A 20,056-nucleotide genomic window follows, 5' to 3' on the forward strand; every position below is an offset into this window, starting at 1 on the left:
TCATAGCGAGGAGACGATTAACCATCTGCTTTTTCACTGCCCAAAGACTGAAAAAGTTTGGGATGATATCTTTAGATGGCTTGGCATCTGTTTCGTGCAACCACAAAGCGTGGTTTCACACTTCCTTCTCTTTACCAACTTTGGAAACCGGAAAGAAAGTCGGAAATTCCTGTTGGCGCTGTGGTGTTGTGTTGCTTGGGTCGTTTGGAGATGTAGAAATGCGAGCAGATTCGAAGAAAAAGGATGGGAAATTTCCAAAGTGGTCTCGGAGATTAAGGTGAGAATGTGGGGTTGGGGTAAGATCTTCGGGTTTCTTAACTCTGATTTGAGTTTAGAAGCCTGGATTGCGGGAGTTCCATCTCCTTTGACGTTGTAATTTTCTTTTGGTACTGCTGGTACCTTCGTTCTTCCTTTTAATAAATTCATTTTCTTATCAAAAAAAAAAGGAACTATCGTGGTATACCACAAAATATATATGAAGTATGTTACTAATCTAATTTAATAATATTAAAATTTAAATTAAATTATTATAAAATTTTTCTATTTTTCTTTCCATCTCGGAACATACGTATATTATGTTTGAATTTGTTAAAACTTAAATTGATTATAATTTATTTATTTCAAATTAATTTTCTACATATTATATAGTATCAAATTAGTGGAATTTATTTATAAATAATAGATATTTGTATACATTGTTTCTTTTATTTTCTTTTTCCTTTTCTCATTTTTTACATAAGACATATTTTTCTCTATTTTAAATTAAGTATTTAATATGGATTTTAAATAAAAAATATTTTGTTTAAAAAATGAAAAATCATGAAAAGGGCTTTAATGTGAGCGTATTGATTGATTAACATTTTTTTTTCTATTACATGTTATTTCTTTTTCGTTGAAACTGCCAAAAAAATTTAGAAGTGTGTTTTTTTTTTTTTTTTTTTTGAGAATTATTTTCTTTCTTTTTATTTCCTTTGTTTCTTTTTTTCCCTCATTTTTTATACTAACGACACATTTTCTATTTTCATGTGATATCATTCTTAATAAAATATTAAGTATACATCTTAAATGAAAGATTGTAAAAAGAGCTTTAATTTGATATATAATAATTAAAAATATAAATTTAAAATAAATAAATATTTTTACTTAAAAAATTATGTAATTAATAATAATATGCGCTCTGTTTAATTAAAGAAGTAATGTGCTTTGTTTCTAATTAACTACCACTAACTCGGATTGTGCTATTTAATTTGTTGAATAAGGAATTATTTTAAATTCTTATGTATAATATGTAGATATACTTCAAATTTGTAGTTATTATAGTGTTCGTTCATATATATAATAAAGTATTTAATCTTCAACTAATTCAATAAAAATAGTATTTGATATTCAATTAGTTCAATTTACTTACAGGATTTCCTCCAAAAAAAAAAATACTTACAGGATAGACTCCACTTTTTGTAGGGTATTTGATTGCACTTTAGAAGTCCAAGTATTTTTAGATTCTTTTAATTGTAATTATTTAATACATTTATTATTTCAAGAGTTAAAATGTTTTTTCTAGAACACCAATTAAAAATATTGTTGATTTGTTTGGAGGAATACCAATTTACTGCGGTTTTGTAGAATGGGAAACCGAAAGTTTTTGTCGGGGCGGTTATCTAAGTTTCAATTATAATTTTTTCACTTCAATTCCAATTATATCCTTGCAATTGAATAAAATTATATTTACTTTGCTTTTTATATATACTAGTGTACCTCCCGCGCTATGCGCGGTGAATATGATTTTAGACTCGCGCAAAATGTGCATATATATATGTTTTATAATATTAATATAAATTAATAAAATTAAATTTTGATATCAAATTTATTTTTTGCAAAGTGATCTAATATTTTAATATAACCAATGTAATTTAAATAAAAATATAACATATGTCTATATATAGATATTGTATCACTTATATAAGGAGTTCTATAATTATACAAATTAAATCAATTTATCGTATAAAATAAGTTGTGTATGAATCTATGTAACATTATGAATTTGGTGTGAAAAATAATGATTTTAAAAAATCAACCTATGAGATTCAAATTCTGGACCCAGAACTATAATTTCACCAAAGATCTTTTCATAATTTAAGGGATTAAAATAGTTGCTATTAAGCATTTTGGTCGTTGACAGACCATATCTCAACACATATTTTTGAAAAATTAATAAACATGTAAAGATATCCGAGCTTAATTTAATACCTATCAAAGATAATTATATGGATACAACTATAATACATTAATTAAAAATAAAAAAGTTGTCATATTTAGAAAGAAACACTAATTTTAAACAAATTAATTAAAACATAGTAATTTTTTTTGGTCTCTTATAAATTTTAATTCAATAAAAATTGAATATATTTAATCTGATTATGTTAAATATTAGGGGGTTGTAACCTTGAACGTATTTATCGTGAATCTTTATATCCAAGAGCTAAAAATAATTTACTAACATATGCAATATACACCTAGATTTATTTAAATCAATATACATACATACATGTGTGTATATATATATTATAATTCATTTATAATAGTCACTTACATACTTAATTTAATTCAATAACTTATCACTTATAATTAAAATAAAATTACGAAATTAATATTAAAAACTTATTAGAAAAGATATAAAATTCCACCACCGTTTTTCATAAAGAAAAAAAGAAGAAAATAAAGATAAGAAATTAAATCAAATTCATAAAAAGATAGAAGAAATATACGTTAAAAACAATTTGAAAAATATTTACACACATTAAACATTTAAAGGAAAGTTAGAAATACTTATTTTTTGAATTTGGTTAAACTTTAAATGGCAACAACTTATTTATTTTAAATTATTTTTATTTAATATGCATTGTGTATATTATATTCATAATAAAATTATAAAATAAATAGAATAGAAAATATGTTTAATATAATGAAGGAAAATAAAAAGTAAATGGAGAAGTAAGTATAACCGTTTGAAACCAAAAAAACAAAAAAAAACAATTAATTGTCTTGTAAAACACAAAGACACAATATAAAAGATAATGCACGATTTTGACATTGTAGGAAGTCATTGGGAGTTTTTTTAACTTGATTTTTTCACTCCAATTCCAATTATGTCCTTCAAATTGAATTAAATTACATTTACTTTGCTTTTTATATATATAAAGATAAAGATAAAGATTTTGGATTGTATTTCTGCAATTGTGAAAAGAAATCCCATAATGAAAAGAAAATTTCATTATGTTGCAATCGTACTAATTTTACACTCTTGCATTTTGATAAGGTGAATTCACTCATGTTTAACCATTTTAGGTCCATGATTTAATTAATTATATCTTTCTAAAATTATCAATGTCAGCAACAACTTTCAATTTTATCATGGACAACTAGAGACGTTAATTTAGTTCGAAAAATCGATAGATCGATTTAAAATGATCGAGAAAAAAATGAGAACTAGGATCAACTTAAAAAAAAAAAAAAAAAACCCTTAAATTGTTCGAACCGAAAATTACACGATTAGACCTCAAATCAAGTGAATTGTCCGATTAATCAAAAATTCTCTTTATTACTTGGTTTGGTCGTCAAACTCCATTACTTTAACTTTGAATTTGATAATAAGATTTTAGTACTTATAGAATGCATTTTTATTTTCTTTAATGTAAAATAAAAAGAGTTTCTAACATAAAAAATTAAAGAAATATGACCATTTGGGTTATATGTGCCTCAAATCCTTAAATCTCGTGAAATTTTTAATTAGTTATTATGTAAGTAAATTGGTGTTGAAATAACACCCATGTTTATATAATATAAAGTTAAGTGTCTCAGTTGAAAAAATATGATTTATTTTTATTACAAGAATATAATTATAAAAAAGAAGAATCATATATATTATAATTTTTTTTGTAAATATTCTGGTCCGATGACCTAGCTCAAAATTGAAGTTTAAAGTTAGAGTCGAAAGTTTTAGCCCCAAGTGAAAATTCTCGAATGATTTGAACCAAAAATTGCCCAAAATGAAATTGGTTAATCTGAAATTGAGTAAGCCGGTCCGATGGTTAAGTTACCATTAAATATAATGAAATTAAACTTGAATTGAATTAAAAATAATCATTTTAATTCAGTTAAATGGCAGTGAAATTAAACTATTTTTTTCTATTTTTCAAAGTTCAGACTATTATTGTAAATAATTTCAAAGTTTAGGCTATTTTTTTATATTTTTTAAAATTCGGGCCATATTTACAAATGACTCCAAAATTCGGACCATAAACTACAATTAACCCTTAATTTAATGTGTCGCATGGTTGGTAAGCCATCTTCTCGTACTACACACTGCCATTAAAAAAGTTAATATGAATTTCACTCAAATTGGAAACTTGTGTCAATTTGTAACAATCCAAATAATTTGTGACAAACTTGTGACTAACATGCCTAAAACAAGGGGGAAATAAAACAATCAAATAATTCGTGACTCGCAATTTTGTGTTAGCTAAGAGCACCACAGTGGGGATCCGATAGAGGGGACTCGAGTCACCCCCGAGATCGGTGATAAACACTCATTTTGCATGGTTTTTATGGTTTATATTCTGCGGTTTAAGTCGATTTTACGCCCGTTTTATTATCTTTTGGAGTTCATTGGCTATTATTTCATGATTTCACAGTCGGGTGTAGTTTTGGCTGTTTTGATGCAGAAATGAGTGGTACTGGAGCATATGGAGCGTAAGGAATATGTTTAAGAGAAGAGTTTTGAGAGAATCGAGCCCAAAAGTCGATAAAAGACGAAGATTCTGAAGTCGGGGCGAGAAGAAGGAAATTCGGCGGTCAAAGGAGTTGATCGCCGAAATTTGAGCATTTGAGGAACAAATTCGGCGACCAATTCGGCGATCGCCGAGTTGGCCGCCGAAATCCCTGAGTTGGTTTTATGTATGGTGGAAGAAAAACGGCGACCGCCGTTTTAGGGCAAAATTCGGCGACCGCCGAACGGGCCGCCGTTTTGGCCGCGTGTTTTGAAGTTTTTGCGTTTTTACGCTTTTCAAAGTTATTTTCGATTTTTAAACTCTTGTTTTACCCTAAGACTATAAATAGGTCCTCTTTTGACCTATCTAGGGTTCCCAACTTTTATTTTTCATAGCTTTCGTTTTCATTGCTTTTCAATTTTTAGAGCACTGGATTTTGATCTCTGCAAGAGTGAAGATTCAAGCTGTTACATTCAATTACTACGGTTTTATATAATTTAGTTTTTGCAATTGTTCTTTTATTTACTATGTTTATGTTTTATTTTACGATGTCTGACTAGTTCGTTAATCTGAACCTAGGGTTTGTACATAGCTGATTAATTATGTGTTTATAATTTATTGATATCAATTTGCCTTCCAACTTGTGATTCATGATTTCTGGTGCGTAGTTTCTTGTGAATTACCTGATCAATAATTTACATGTTTAGCTGTTCAGTTTGAGTCTTGAATGCGATAATTGTTCAACCGATTCAGGAATGCATGATAGAGTGTTAGCCTTGAGTCTTGAATGCGACAGGTGAAGCTATAGGAAGCTATTCTTTGTGTGCTATTTGGAGTTAGTTTATTCCTTGGAGTCTTGAATGTGAAAAGGGGTAAATTAATCTACGTTCATAGGTGTTCGTTAGAGAAGCTTGTGAATAATATAGTGATCTTTCATCAGAGTTGGATTAAATTGGTAATTGAATCAATAGATTAAATGCATGTAATTGATTAGTAAAAGTACATCCATAGGGTCAGAGTCTTTTATTATTTGAGTTTTTATCCTATTTTATTTGCTTTGTTTTGATTTAAGTTTTATTCTTCATTCTTATTTGAGTTTGCCTGAATATTACTAGAGTTTATTTAGGATTACTTAAAGTGATTCGTTGTAATAGTCCTTGTGGATACGATACTCTGCTTGCTGTTTTCGTGCTACAATTATACTGCTTAGTTGCAGTTATTGTTGTTAAGAATTTAGCGATCAATCGGGTCACCCACTGCAGCCCCAACACACTTAAGTCTGACCTGATTTCCTTTTTTGCCCTCGCGTGTGTTACACGCGCCATTATATATATATATATATATATATATATATATATATATATATATATAATATAAGAGTAGCCACTTTTATATATTAAAAATAAATTTTACCCACTAATATAAAAACTTAAAAAAATACCCACATTTACCATTTTACCCTTGCATATAAATTTTTTACAAATACTCACGAATTCTCAACTAAAGAATTCACAACCAAAATTTATTTTGGTTGTGAATTCAAGTTTTAAAGTTTGAATTCACAACTATAAATAGTGTTAGTTGTGAATTCGCGTGAATTCACAACCCACACTATTTCAAGTTGTGAATTCACAACCGATAAAACTTGAATTCACAACCAACATTTTTTCAAGTTGTGAATTCACAACCAATAAAACTTCAATTCACAATCAGCACTATTTCAATTGTGAATTCACAACCAACGCCGATAATTCAGTTGTGAATTCATAAACTTGGTTGTGAATTCAAGAACATTTGTACAAAATTGCGCGATTTTCATCGATTTCTTCAATCTGTGATCCAATATACTTAGTATTCAATCAAAGCAAAGCTTATGCAGAAAATTTATTACATTTCCTTTCTTGAAACGAAATACATCGCTTGTAAACATCAAAAATCCCCAAAATAAGAAAAATTTAAAAAAGCCCCAAGTTCATCTCAAATTAGGGCACGATTTCCCCAAACCAGGAAACTAAATCAAAAACCAAATCAGGAAACTAAATTAGGCCAGGCTCCCTTTACGCCGACCTTCGCGGACTTCGCGCGGTCGTTGTACGCAACCTCCGGCTCGTAGCGGTCGGCGCCGGGAGGAAGTAGACGGCGGCGCGGCAGAAGGCGAAGTCTCTGGTGCTTCTCCAGACTGTGTGGGCGCTGCAGATCCAGCGGCGATGCAGATCCAGGGCGGCGGCGTGGTGAAGGACAGGGCGGCGCGGCCGAGGCCAGGCTCCGCTGGACGCGATGGCGACCAATCCAAACGAGGCGAGGTTCAAGAAGTTGCAAGAATCGGCATGGAAAGATGTCGAACGTGCCTTTAGAGTGCTTCAAGCTCGATGGAGAATCATTCGAAGTCCGACGCGGGGTTGGTACGTCGACAATCTCAAGGAAATCATGATATGTTGCATCATTCTCCACAACATGATTGTTGAGAACGAAGGTGAAAGAGCTGCCCACTGGAGAGATGACGACGCAGGACACGGGGCGTCTAGCAGAGACTCGTCCGAGAGTGCTCGAGCAACACCGGTTTGCTTCGAGGAATACGTGCAAAGAGATGCAATTCTTCGAGATAGACAGATGCATGCTCAGCTCCAACGTGATTTGATCGAGCACGTTTGGGCACGTTTCAGACCTCTAGATCCGGAATAGTTATTTTAGGATATATCTTTTAATTTTTAAGATTTATGTAATTTTTTAATGTAATTTTTATGATTTTAAAATTAATGCAATTTAAATTTGAAGTAAATTGTGTTATTTAAATGTGTGCAATTAAAATTAAATGAAAAATACAAAAATCAAAACTAAAAAGATCGGGTTAGCTATCATGCCATCCCACTGCAGTCTCCTTGACCCAATGTGGTCCCCCCTCTATTAGGTCAGCTATCAGGTCACCCCCACTGTGGATGTTCTAACTATTTATTGCACAAATGAGAAATTTATTCATATTGATCAACAAATTATATGAACTCGAGCTTGACTCTTGCATTAATAAAAGAGTGGATTTTGAATTTAAAAATCGTCCATTAAACTAAAAATTTTAAAAATGGGTCACACTTACCATTTTACCCTTGCATATAAAAATTAAAATATTACCCTTTAAAAAATTCGCGCATTTCACAACCAGTCGAATTCACGACCATGATTTATTTTGGTTGTGAATTTGAGTTTTAAAGTTTGAATTCACAACCAAAAACATTAGTTGTGAATTCACAACTAGAAATATTGTTAGTCGTGAATTCAAGTTTTAAAGCTTGAATTCACAACTACGAATATTGTTAGTCGTGGATTCAAACTTTAAAACTCAAATTCACGACTAGCAATAGAGTTGGTTGTGAATTCGAGATTTTAAACTCGAATTCACAACTAACACTAGCAATTCAGATTCTTCAAAAAAAAAAAACTAGCAATTTAGTCGTGAATTCATCAAACTGGTTGTGAATTCTAATTTTAAAACTCAAATTCACAACCAAAACAACTAGTTGTGAATTCGAGTTTTAAAACTCGAATTCACAACCAACACTAACGATTCAGTTGTGAATTTATCGAGCTAGTTGTGAATTCTAGTTTTAGTTATGAATTCAAGATTATTAGAGCATCTGCATCGGTTACACGATAGCAGCCTACTCGTGTAAGGCTGCTATCGTGTAAGCCGATGTAGCCCTCACTTACACGAGGGCTACACGTTCTATCGTGTAGCCCTCACAACCGTTGAAAATAGGCGCGTGTTTTACACGCACCTTTAAAAAAAATTGAATATTTGAATTTTGAATTTGAAGGCAGCTTTGGCTGCCTCGGTTTTCGTGCCAAATTTGACCGTTCGATTTTTTTTTCTTCTCTTTATATTCCATCTTCCTCCTTCTTCTTCCTCACTTTCACTCCGGTGCAGTGTATCTGGCAGTGCTCGGATTGCCAATTCATTCCTATGGCTAAGGGTTTCTTTACTATCAAATTCAAGACGGTGGAAGCAAAAAAGAAGGCAAAAGGAAATGCGGTCCTCCAGCTTTCAACGGGTCACATACGTCTTCGAGAATGGTGCCGATACTTTGATCCTTATAAAGAAACTTCATCTCTTGCACAAGTGTGGGTCAGGGTGTATTATCTCCCGGTGGAATTATGGACTCCAGTTATCATTGCTAATATTGGTCGAGCCCTAGGACATCCGTTGCGTATTGACAACGTTTCTGCTAATGGCCAAGTGGGGCACTTCGCCAGGGTCCTTGTGGAAATCAATATGGCGCTGCCCCTTCTCAATTCAATGTACATCGATGATGGTAATAATTCTTTCTATATTGAATTTGGTTTCGAATCTTTGCCGTTGTTCTGTGCTCATTGTAAAATCACTGGTCATTCCACGGATAAATGCCGGAGAGCTGCGAAAGCAAAAGGCAACCAGAAGAATGAGGAAGCGGCTGATCATAAAGGAGATGCTAAGGTGGATCCGAAGCCTGCTTGGCAGCCTAAGGAACAGGTTTATTACCCTAATGTCAAGGATAGTGATCTTCCGCCGATTGGATTGGAAAACCGTTACGACGTGTTTCATAAAGATGATGAGAAGGTGGCCGAAACAGATAGTGACAGGGTGGACGAAAACTTTGTTGTTGAGTCTCCCGATATGTCTCTAAATGAAATTGGGGAGGTTAGTGCGGAGCGTCTGAATGAGGATGGGGCTGATGATTTTCAGGAGGATCATGGCATCACTAAGCGACATGATTTGTCGGCTGGTAAGGGACCTACGACTTTCATAGGAGATGAAGACTCCGGGAGCAGCAAAGGTCAGCATGGGGAAGAGGTTGTTACTTCTCCAAATATGCAGTCGGAGGATATTGATGAGTTACAGGTTCAGAAAGCAGCTGCCATGAATACACAACGGGAGAAGGACCCTACTCCTGATTTGAAGGATAGGGCGGAGTCTCAGGGGATCATTCCGGATCAAGAGGATATTGCTAATCGTATTAGCAGGCTCGAGGCGCAGGTTACTCAAGGGATGGAATTGCTCGTTGAGCAAGTTCCACCTAAGCGTGGACCGGGTCGTCCTAAAAAGGGTATGGAACGTTCGCGCGTGCCACTGAATCCGAATCCGATAGATTACATAAAAGGTCGTCTAAGAAATGCGGAGGAAATGGGATATAAGCCGAGGGACTTTGTGGTTGATCATAGCAACAATAGTGCTATGCGTGCTATGAACAATATCGCGCACGGCCGTTGGTCGGATGAAATGGAGTTGGACGACTGATTTTATTGACAAGTATTGTCTTTTGACTTAAGCTGTCCTATGCGTTGATGTTTTTGTTTTACGAGCTCTTTTCGAGTCTCGGGCCCTAAGTTTGTTTTCTTGTGCCTTCAAGGGTTTTTTCTTTTTCCTTTTTAATAAAACTCAATTTCATCTTCCTCACTTTCACTCCACAATTCACCTCTTTCAATCTACACTTCAAGCCTTTTCTTCTTTTTTCTTCTGACAATGGCGAAATCCGACCACGGTTCTTCGTCTGATTCATCCGACGATGTAGCTCACGCGATCATGGAGGAGATAGAGTTGCAGAAACAATTGCTTGCTCACTTCTACGCCCAGCCGGCGCCGGAGGCGGGACGTGTGAAACGTCCCTGGTCTTACGTCCACCATGATCGAGAGGAAGCCCATCTACGTCTTATGCAAGACTACTTCAACGATAATCCGACGTACGGACCTACATTTTTTCGACGGCGTTTTCGAATGCAGAAGGAGCTGTTCTTGCGCATCGTCGAGGCTGTTCAAGGTGAAGATACTTACTTCCAGATGACCACTGATGCAATAGGTCGGGACTCTCTCTCCCCGTTGTAGAAATGCACGTCGGCTATCCGCCAGTTAGTCAACGGCGTCAATGCAGATACTTTTGATGAGTATCTCAAAGTCGCCGACTCCACCGGGCGTGTATGCCTCAAGAAGTTCTGTAAGGCGGTCATCCGGGCTTTTGGAGCCCATTATCTGCGTCGTCCAACGCTGGAGGACATCACACGCCTTACCCAGATGCACGAGGCACGACACGAATTTCCCAGGATGCTCGGGAGTCTTGATTGTATGCATTGGGGGTGGAAGAATTGCCCTAAGGCGTGGCACGACGCATATACACGCGGTGATCAAGGGGAGCCAACCTTGATCTTGGAGGCCGTTGCATCCCACGATCTGTGGATTTGGCATGCCTTCTTCGGTGTCGCTGGTTCGAACAACGACATCAACGTTCTCAACCAGTCGCCTCTCTTCACCGACGTGTTGGATGGAACGGCCCCGCCTGTGCTTTTTTAGGCGAACTATCGCTACTACCAGATGGGCTACTACTTGTGCGACGACATATATCCAGAGTGGCGTTGCTTCGTCAAGAGTCCACCGATGGCGACAAATCAGAATGAGGCGAGGTTCAAGAAGATGCAAGAATCGACACGAAAGGATGTCGAACGTGCCTTTGGAGTCCTTCAAGCTCGGTGGGGAATCATTCGCAGTCCCGCGCGAAATTGGTACCTGGAGCACCTCCGGGACATCATGTTGTGTTGCATCATTCTCCACAACATGATTGTGGAGCACGAAGGTGAAGGAGCAACCAATTGGAGAGATGACGACGCGGGACATGGGGCGTCTAGCAGTGACTCGACGGAGAGTGGTCGAGCAACCCCAGTTTCATTCGAGGAATATGTGCAAAGAGATACCCTTCTCCGAGATAGGCAGTTGCACGCCGCGCTCCAATATGATTTGATGGAGCATGTTTGGGCACATTTCGGACCTCTAGGGCCGAAATAGTTATTTGTAGGATTTGTTTTTATTTTATTAAGTTTTATGTAATTTTTAGGATTTCAAAATTAATGCAATTTAAATTTGAAGTAAATTGTGTGATTTAAATTTATGAAATTAAACTTAAATGAAAAATGGAAAAATCAAAACTAAAACTATCATGTAAGCTATCATGTAACCCCAATGCAGCCTCTTTACACCATGTGGTCCCCCCTCATAAAGTAAACTATCATGTAATACCAATGCGGATGCTCTTAATCAGTTATCACTAAAATCCATATCACATCCTAATTGATGCAAAAACTCCATTTTTATTGTCAAATCAATCAATAAAATGATTATCAATATGTACGCCGCAAAAGTTTAAAACAACCTGAACCTAAAAATGCCAGATGATGAGGAGTAAGGATCTCATCAGCCACCCTATTCCAGAAATGTCGAATCAACGGCGCAGACCTAAGCCTGCGCAGACTAAGAAAGGAGCTGACCTAGACTCTAGGCGCACCTGGCTCGGAGGAGCAGAGTCGCACCATACAATTGTCAAAACAAGATAGCGGCGCAGACAAAAGTCGGCACAGACCAGAAGAGTCAGCACGACATTAAAACAACATCCAGAGAAGATTCAAAGAAAGAAGCGGCGCTGATGGAAACAAAGACTAAAAGAGCTGCGCGGATAAGACAAAGGGAAAACACACATGAAGGGCCCAAGCACATCCTATATAAAGAGCAGTGCAGACAAAGTTCCACCCCGGTTAAAGACAACACGGACAAGGGCTTGACACGATAAAGTCAGTGCAGGCAAAAGGTTGTCCCAGTGGAGTCGGCACAGAAAAAGAATGGAAGCAACCAACGTCGAAAGCTTAGAAAGACCACGTGTTCAACGTAAAGCTGCAAGGTAGTTAGGAAAGTTTGTTAGAGGATAGAGAATCATTCACGTACACCGCATGTGGAGCGCGTGAATGACTTGTAAAGACCCTTTTACCCTTCGCCCTAATGTAATCCTATAAATACTCCTTGTAACTCATCATAATACACACGCAAAATTACTCTAATGATTCTTATATGCAAGTTTCAAGCAAGTTTATTCTCATACTGCGATTCGGGTTATTCCGATCTCTTTTTCCGGTTTACTTAGATTTAGGTTTTTGAATGTTGAGCTTCACCACCAGAAACATTTGCAATTGGTAATTCTATTCCACCACTATTAAAGAATTTCCTTAACATCGTGTTTTATCCAACTTCTCTAATTTCTCAAATTTCTCCTTCGTTTGGACGATCATTTTATCCAACTCCTCACATTTCTTATGAAGCTTCTCCTCCAGATCACGTTTCTCGGACTCCTTAGAGCGCTCCAGAAAATCAGCCTGTTTCTTCAGTTCGTCACGTCCGACGCTGCCGCTACCGCGAGATCTACGTCGTCTGGCGCAGCACCTCCCGCCACCGCCGTACTCTAGTCCACCGCGCAGCTACTGACCGGAGAGAGAGAGAGAGAGCACGAGAGTGAGAGAGTGCGTAGAGAGAGATCCAGATAAGATAGTGATATATTTGGTGTTGCTATTTTTTTAAATTTTAATCTTAGGGGTAGTTTAGTCATTTAGCATAAAAACTAATTAGTATTTAAATTTTTTATTTAAATGGATAAATTTTAAATTTACTATCAGAAATAAGCTAGTTTGATATATTCACTCTTATTAAATTGGGCATGAATTACTTTATCTCTACATTAATTTAATTGGGCATAGAAACGGACACATGTAAGGTTTATTAATTTCAATCTATGTTTAAATTTAAATTTAAATTTGTTGTACTTGAAATTGAATCATTTTATTCTCAAATAATGTATACTCCCTCCGTCCGTCAAAAATGGGGCATTTTAGTTGGACACGAGATTTAATAAAATTTGTGATGATTTTGATGTAGTGGATAAATGGTCCCACCACTTTATGAGATATGTGATTGAGATTGAATTTGGAATGAGTATTTTTATAAATAAAGAGTGTTTGTAAGGTTAAAAGATTAAAGTTAATGGTGAGACCATTTCCTTAAAAAGAAAATGGTACACTCTTTGCGAACGCCCGATATAGTAATTTTGCCCCACTTTTGGCGGACGGATGGAGTATTTACTAACAATCATTATGTTTTTGTAAAACAATAAAATTAATCGTACAATTAACAACTCAAAACTAATTAAAGTACAAATATACAAGCTAAATACTACTCAATAATTATTTTATACTTCCAAACTACCTCACAAGTAATGGTAACACTCTAGACAAACACTCTTTTTTCTTCTTGAAGTTTTTCCCATGGGATTTTCTTTAGGAAGATTTTAACGAGACTTCACACTTAGTTTGCGTCGTTTGTGCTCTCAAGGTTTTTTTTTTCTTTTTCTTTCAATAATAATAATCTCATTTTAGTTGTATTTAGATTTATATGTTCATGTAAATATTGATGTAAAACAAACATATATATTTTAGAAACAATATACTCGCATGACCATTTTGAAGAAGGAAACACAATATTTGACCACTAATTTAAAATACAAAATTTGATCATTTTTTACATTTTAGGACTATTTTGCCCTTAATTAGGGCGAACCAGATTTGAGTCAGATTCGAGTTTGTGCGTGGATTAGGCACGCATGACACTATTAGTGTCATATATTCAGTGCTGCATGAATGATACTTATGGCCATATTAGTGTCATTAGCCATATACATGTGTGCTGATATTATTTAGATGGATACAATTATATGACAATTTTGAACACTACCCTATAGGATTTAGATTATCATTTAGGGTTTAGATTCCCTATTTAGGGTACTTATTGTGTTTCTTTCTTCAAAATGACAATTTCAAAAGTGCTTTCTACATTTTATGTAGTTGCATGTTGTGTTCTCGTATCAATAAACACGCTAGTATTAACATGTAACACTATAATGTCGATGACAATAAAAATATACAAACAATAAATAATCCGATTACTTGAGCACAAAAACTCATGTGAAATCGGTTTTATGGTAAAATCGGCTTCACAATGACACTACTTCAAGATGCAAATGACATTTTATCATTTTAAAGTGTCATTTATATGTTGAAATAATGTCATTTGTGAAGTTGGTTTCACCATGAAATCGATTTCATAGGAGACCACTTATTACTTGAGAATGACAAAGTCCGTGAGACAAAAATATAATACTCCTATATAAACGGATATGTTAACAAAAATATGCATGTAATTCAAATGTGACTAGTCTATATGAATGAGCGCATATATTCTAACAATACATGAACAATTCAACTAATTTATAAATTTATTTAATACTCCCTCCGTCCACTAATTCAAGGCATTCTTTCATTTTTGGGTCGTCCACCAACTCAAGACCTCTTTATTTTTAGTAAGTTTTTATTTATATTTAATTTGTGGGTCCCAATAAACAATACACGTTTTCTCCACTCAACTAATAAACAATACACTTTGTGGATCCCTTTCTCCACTCAACCAATAAACAATATATTTTGTAGGTCCCCTTCTCCATTCAACTAATAAAAATATATTTTTTCTTAAAATCCGTATTTTGCCTCTTAGGTCTTGAATTAGTTGACGGAGGGAGTAAAAAATAAAAATGAGTGAAGCTTTTATTGAAGAGAAAAGTGTATAAGAAGATGGTGGAGTAATATTTTAGAAATCTAAAGGAGAAATTAAAGTGACATAAATACGAAAAATTGAATGAAATAGGATATTATAAAGAATTATTGGTGTTGATAGAGAAATATGGGAGGGAGGGTAGGGACCAAGCAGCAGACGTAGCTTTCGCACTTGCCAGTACAGTTTTCGGGTTTCTCATATAAATAAAAACTCCATCAAAGAGAGAGAGAAGAAAATTGAAAAAAAAAGGCAAATCCATTTTACACTCAACACGCACTGTAGAGAGAGAAAGTAAGCAGAGCTTTGCGCTTTGACCGCCACTGATATCGTAGCTCTCTCCTCTCAGAAGAAAAGGCGAAAAAAAGTAAAGGAAGAAACAGTGCGGCTGCCACAATCCTCGATTCCTTTCGCTGTCTATTTCGAATTGATGTGCCTTCACATTTTTCTTTTTTGCTAACACTCGTCTGCCCTTCTCTTCTTCGATTTTCCTCGGCCTTCAATTTGCTGGTGCAAAATGGCGGGATTTTCTTCGAGCTACTCCAATTTCAGCTTCCTCTGTGCTGATTGAGTGAGTGTGATCAGTTTCGTTGGGGATTTTTTATTTCCGAGTTCGAGTTTTGGCTTGGGCTCGGTTCGTGTATCATTCGCCTCTTGCAAAATTTTTTCACTCATTTTTTAGAGAATTCGAAGTTTGCTCGCTGAATTGAACTTCGGTGTGAATCTCCGACCACAATTTGCGTGTTGTCTGTTAATTCTTCAAATTATGGAGCCAAATGTTGAAGCGGTTCAACCGCAATTTAGATCCGGAATATCCGGAGCCAAACCAGGAGGAATGGGGTGCGTGTTCGGTGACATCCACGGCCTGATCCCCGGTCCACCGGAAACGGACGGCACATCTTTCACGGCGCTTCTGGAGCTCCCACCGCCGCAAGCTGTGGAGCTCTTGGTCAAGGAAGATTTTCCGGCGAAACCTATGCCGCCGCCAATTTTTCCTTCCAATATTGCCCTCATTGACCGCGCCTCAATGTTTTCTGTTTTTGCTTCGGCCGATAATCCGCCGGAGAGCACCAACATTTTGTCGGCTTCGAGCTCAATGAAGATCGATTCGGTGAAGCAAGAGCCCTTGGAGTCAGAGAATCAACGGAATTCTTCTTCGCCGGCGGTTTCGAATCAGAGCTTGAAGTCCATCAAGCGAAAGGAGAGGGAGAAAAAGGTAAATTTCAGACCCCTTCATCTCAGCATTATGCAAACCATGATTGGATTTACACTGAGTTTGTAATCATCGTGATGTAATTTAACGATGAATTCTTTTGCTTGAAATTAGAAACGAGATGTGATTAAGTGGAGACAAAAATTTGTGGAAATTGAATAAATGTCCCAAACTAGTAAATAATTTATTTGATTTTGAATATGCAGGTGAAAGAATCAAGCAAAAAGAGCAAAAAAGTGGGAGCAAATGAAGCGTCTGATGGGAGTGGCGAGCAGCTGCCGTACGTTCATGTGAGAGCTCGCCGTGGCCAGGCCACTGACAGCCATAGCTTAGCTGAAAGAGTAATTATCTAAAACCCCATGATTAATCACTAATCATTTCCTTGATCAAGATTAGTAGCGGCAATAATTACGTTTTCAAAGCCTCAACTACTCACCTGTCGTTGTTAACAGGCCCGGAGAGAGAAAATCAATGCCAGGATGAAGCTATTACAGGACCTGGTCCCGGGATGTAACAAGGTCAGCTGTCAAGACGCTCGTTTCATTAATTAATAATTATGAATTCCGCACCGACTAATTGTGATGATTGAACCAATTATGTTGAGATTAACGGGTGCTTAGCTTTTGGATTGCATAATCTTCTTCTGTCCTTTATTATGCTTGCCCTAATACCCTTTTGTTTATCAAAAGATCTTGATAACGTTTAGGGGTCACACTCATCTTTTTAGTTAGGGAAGAGAAAGAAGAAAGCTGATGGTGTTTTTACCAAGAAAAGTGGCCTGAGGTGTCCTTCTCGTAATTCCTACGCTGCTGCGTCTTCACCTTTTGCCCTTTTTCCCATCTGTTTGGTTTGGTTTGGTTTGTTACCCGTCCATTCCGAGGGCACTCTTGTCATTTTCCATGTTATCTGTTTCCTCTTCTTCATCGGCCATTTTATTGGATTTTGGCCTTCTAGAATCATTTCCAAAATGTTCTTGTAGAGCAGTTGGGATAATCTCAGCACGGCTTAGTTCTTAGTTTAATATTTTAGATGCAGGAACAATGATAAATAAAATTATGCTAGTGTTGCTTAAAACTGAAGCTTTTGGACTCCCAGGTGTCAGATATAGGTGATAAATGAAATTATGTATGGTTGTTTCTCTCAGTTCCCATACCGTTTATTTCTTAGGTCTCTCTCTGTGTTAACCACAATCAGTATTAAGAAATTAACAATAAAAATTTACAAATTATTCTGTTAAAACATTAATTTATCACATATTTTGATACAATGAGCCATCAGATCAATATAGTTTGTAGTGGGAAAAAGAATAAGCCTTCTGTCACCCATAATGACATATTAATGGTTCCAATCTTTACCCCAATGACGAGACTAGTTAAAAAAATTTACTTGTCAGGTCTGGTTTGCTCTATTACGTTAGTTTGTTGCCTTTCTTGTCATACATTTGGCCATTATTGTCTCTCACTCCACTGTACCATGTTTAAGAAAAGGTACAATAACAGAATACTCTACGAACACTGATTGCAGCTATCACCTGACGAGTTAATGGAACTGAGGGTAGTAGAGTTTGTTTAGAAGGCGTCCTTGTGAAATTATTGATGTTCCCCTTTCAGCTGCTCTTTTCTTTATGAACATTCCTTTGCTGATAGAAGATATCATTAGGGATATGTTCTAGTAAATAACTGGTTTTTCCTTACAGATTTCAGGTACTGCAATGGTGCTCGATGAGATAATAAATCACGTGCAAGCACTTCAACGTCAAGTGGAGGTTAGACTCCTCCATCATCTACCTGTTTATTATGGTGATAGAAATGGATTCCTGTTTATGCTGTAATCATTTGATCTAGTGAAAAACTATGTTGTACTTTCTTGAGATTTGTGATGATTGAAGGAACAAAATTGAGTAAGTCTTGTTGCCTAAAGGTTTGAATATTCAAATATTTTGAAACCTGAATCCTGATAAATTGATAATAGAAACAGCGAATTACAGATTATTGAATAATTCAAATCCTAATGTCTGGACCACATGGTGTTGAGAAGTCCCCGCACCTCTTGTATCTTTTGCCCTCGATTCATATTGAAATAAGGTGATGATTGGAAATGCTTCTTTTTGGCTTCAGTTTTTATCCATGAGACTTGCTGCTGTTAACCCAAGAATTGATTTCAACCTCGACGCCCTCTTAGCTGTAGAAGTAAGTCTTTAATCTACTCTACCTCACTAACATACTAAATTGCTCCAGATTATGCTTTAATCCATGATTCCATATTGATGTAAATTCTTGAGCCTCTGTTCCTGCAGAGTGAATCTTCCATTGATAATAGCTACCTAGGCATGTTTCCACCATCCATTTGGCCGGAGGGACAAATCAACGGCAGCAGACAACAACAGTATCAACAGCCATGGCTCATGGACCCGCCTTCCATGGGCAGAGTAGACGACACCTCTAACTTCATTACCCCGGAGAACTCACTGCTAAGTTACGACTCTCCAGCAAATTCAGGTAATTCACATTCCTTGCTAACGTGAAAGATCTATTCATGCTCTGTGCAACTAATACCAACCTTATCTCGCTGGCAGCTTCTCTGCACTCGAGCCAGCTGAAAATGGAGCTTTGAAGTGAAACCGTGTCCGCTAGTCGTTGTAGCTAGCATTGTATATACGAGATATATTAGTAAGTATTTAGTGGAGATGAGGAAGGAGGATTATCTCGGCATTGAGGTTGGATTTCCATTCGATCAATTGACATCAGATGGAAATAGAAGAAAAGGAGACTTTAGTTTGCTAATATATAGATTATATATTATATGTTAACACTACTAACTATTAAGGCTCATTCAATCTCAATACATCATTCATGACTTGGGTTGATCTCAATAGTTCAAAATGTATCATAATATCTGCTTTATTTCCCTTTTCTTCTCTACTGTTTATTGCTAAAAATTGGGAATAATCTCTTTATCGCACCGATGAATATATTGTTAAGCTAGATGGCCGTATCCTTTCTCTCTCTCTAAATTAGTGAATATTACATGATATGGACAGCAAAATCGTCTATTCAATCTTGCTGAAAAAAGTGAGATTGAGATAAATATAGTCAAAATTATACAGAAGAAGAGTCAAGGCTCAAGAGTAAATGAATATTTTTTTTTTGATCGGAAAAAGCTAAATATATAGATAAGAAAAGGGGGTACCAGATAGGGATGTAAACGAATCGAATCGAATCGAATATCATTGTATTCGATTCATATTCGTAAAATTAATTACATATTCGAATCGGTATTCGAATACCTTTCGAATCATATTTCGCTATTTGTATTCGATTCGTATACTATTCGCGAATACTCGAATCGAATCGAATATTCGTTTGTCTTTTTTTAAAAATGTATGTAACACAATATAAATCGAATATTCGGTTCGAAAAATTCCTATTATTAATTTAATTCGAATATATTCAATCCACGATTTTAATAGAGAAAAAAAATGTAAAATAATATTTCAAAATTTACTTAAAAAACTCAATAATATATACTAAAAATATTTTCTTCTATTTCAAAATCCAACTCCAAAAATAAAATTTTATTATTTATATTATATATATATATATATATATATATATATATATATATATATATTCGAATACC

The 20,056-nt window shown here is 35.6% G+C and overlaps 1 protein-coding gene across 1 annotated transcript; it reads left to right on the forward strand.

The window, feature by feature from the left end:
* The first annotated feature begins 15,409 nt into the window (after window positions 1–15,409).
* LOC130990109 (transcription factor bHLH48-like) lies at window positions 15,410–19,289 on the forward strand. The gene is made up of 7 exons (XM_057914314.1): window positions 15,410–16,420; window positions 16,624–16,758; window positions 16,870–16,935; window positions 18,114–18,182; window positions 18,535–18,606; window positions 18,714–18,915; window positions 18,993–19,289. Exons 1-7 carry the CDS (start codon window positions 15,971–15,973, stop codon window positions 19,028–19,030), a joined length of 1,032 nt encoding a protein of 343 aa, XP_057770297.1. The 5' UTR covers window positions 15,410–15,970; the 3' UTR covers window positions 19,031–19,289.
* The last annotated feature ends 767 nt before the right edge of the window (window positions 19,290–20,056 follow it).

The sequence above is a fragment of the Salvia miltiorrhiza genome, chromosome 6, assembly GCF_028751815.1.
Source record: "Salvia miltiorrhiza cultivar Shanhuang (shh) chromosome 6, IMPLAD_Smil_shh, whole genome shotgun sequence".
NCBI classification, from domain to species: Eukaryota; Viridiplantae; Streptophyta; class Magnoliopsida; order Lamiales; family Lamiaceae; genus Salvia; species Salvia miltiorrhiza.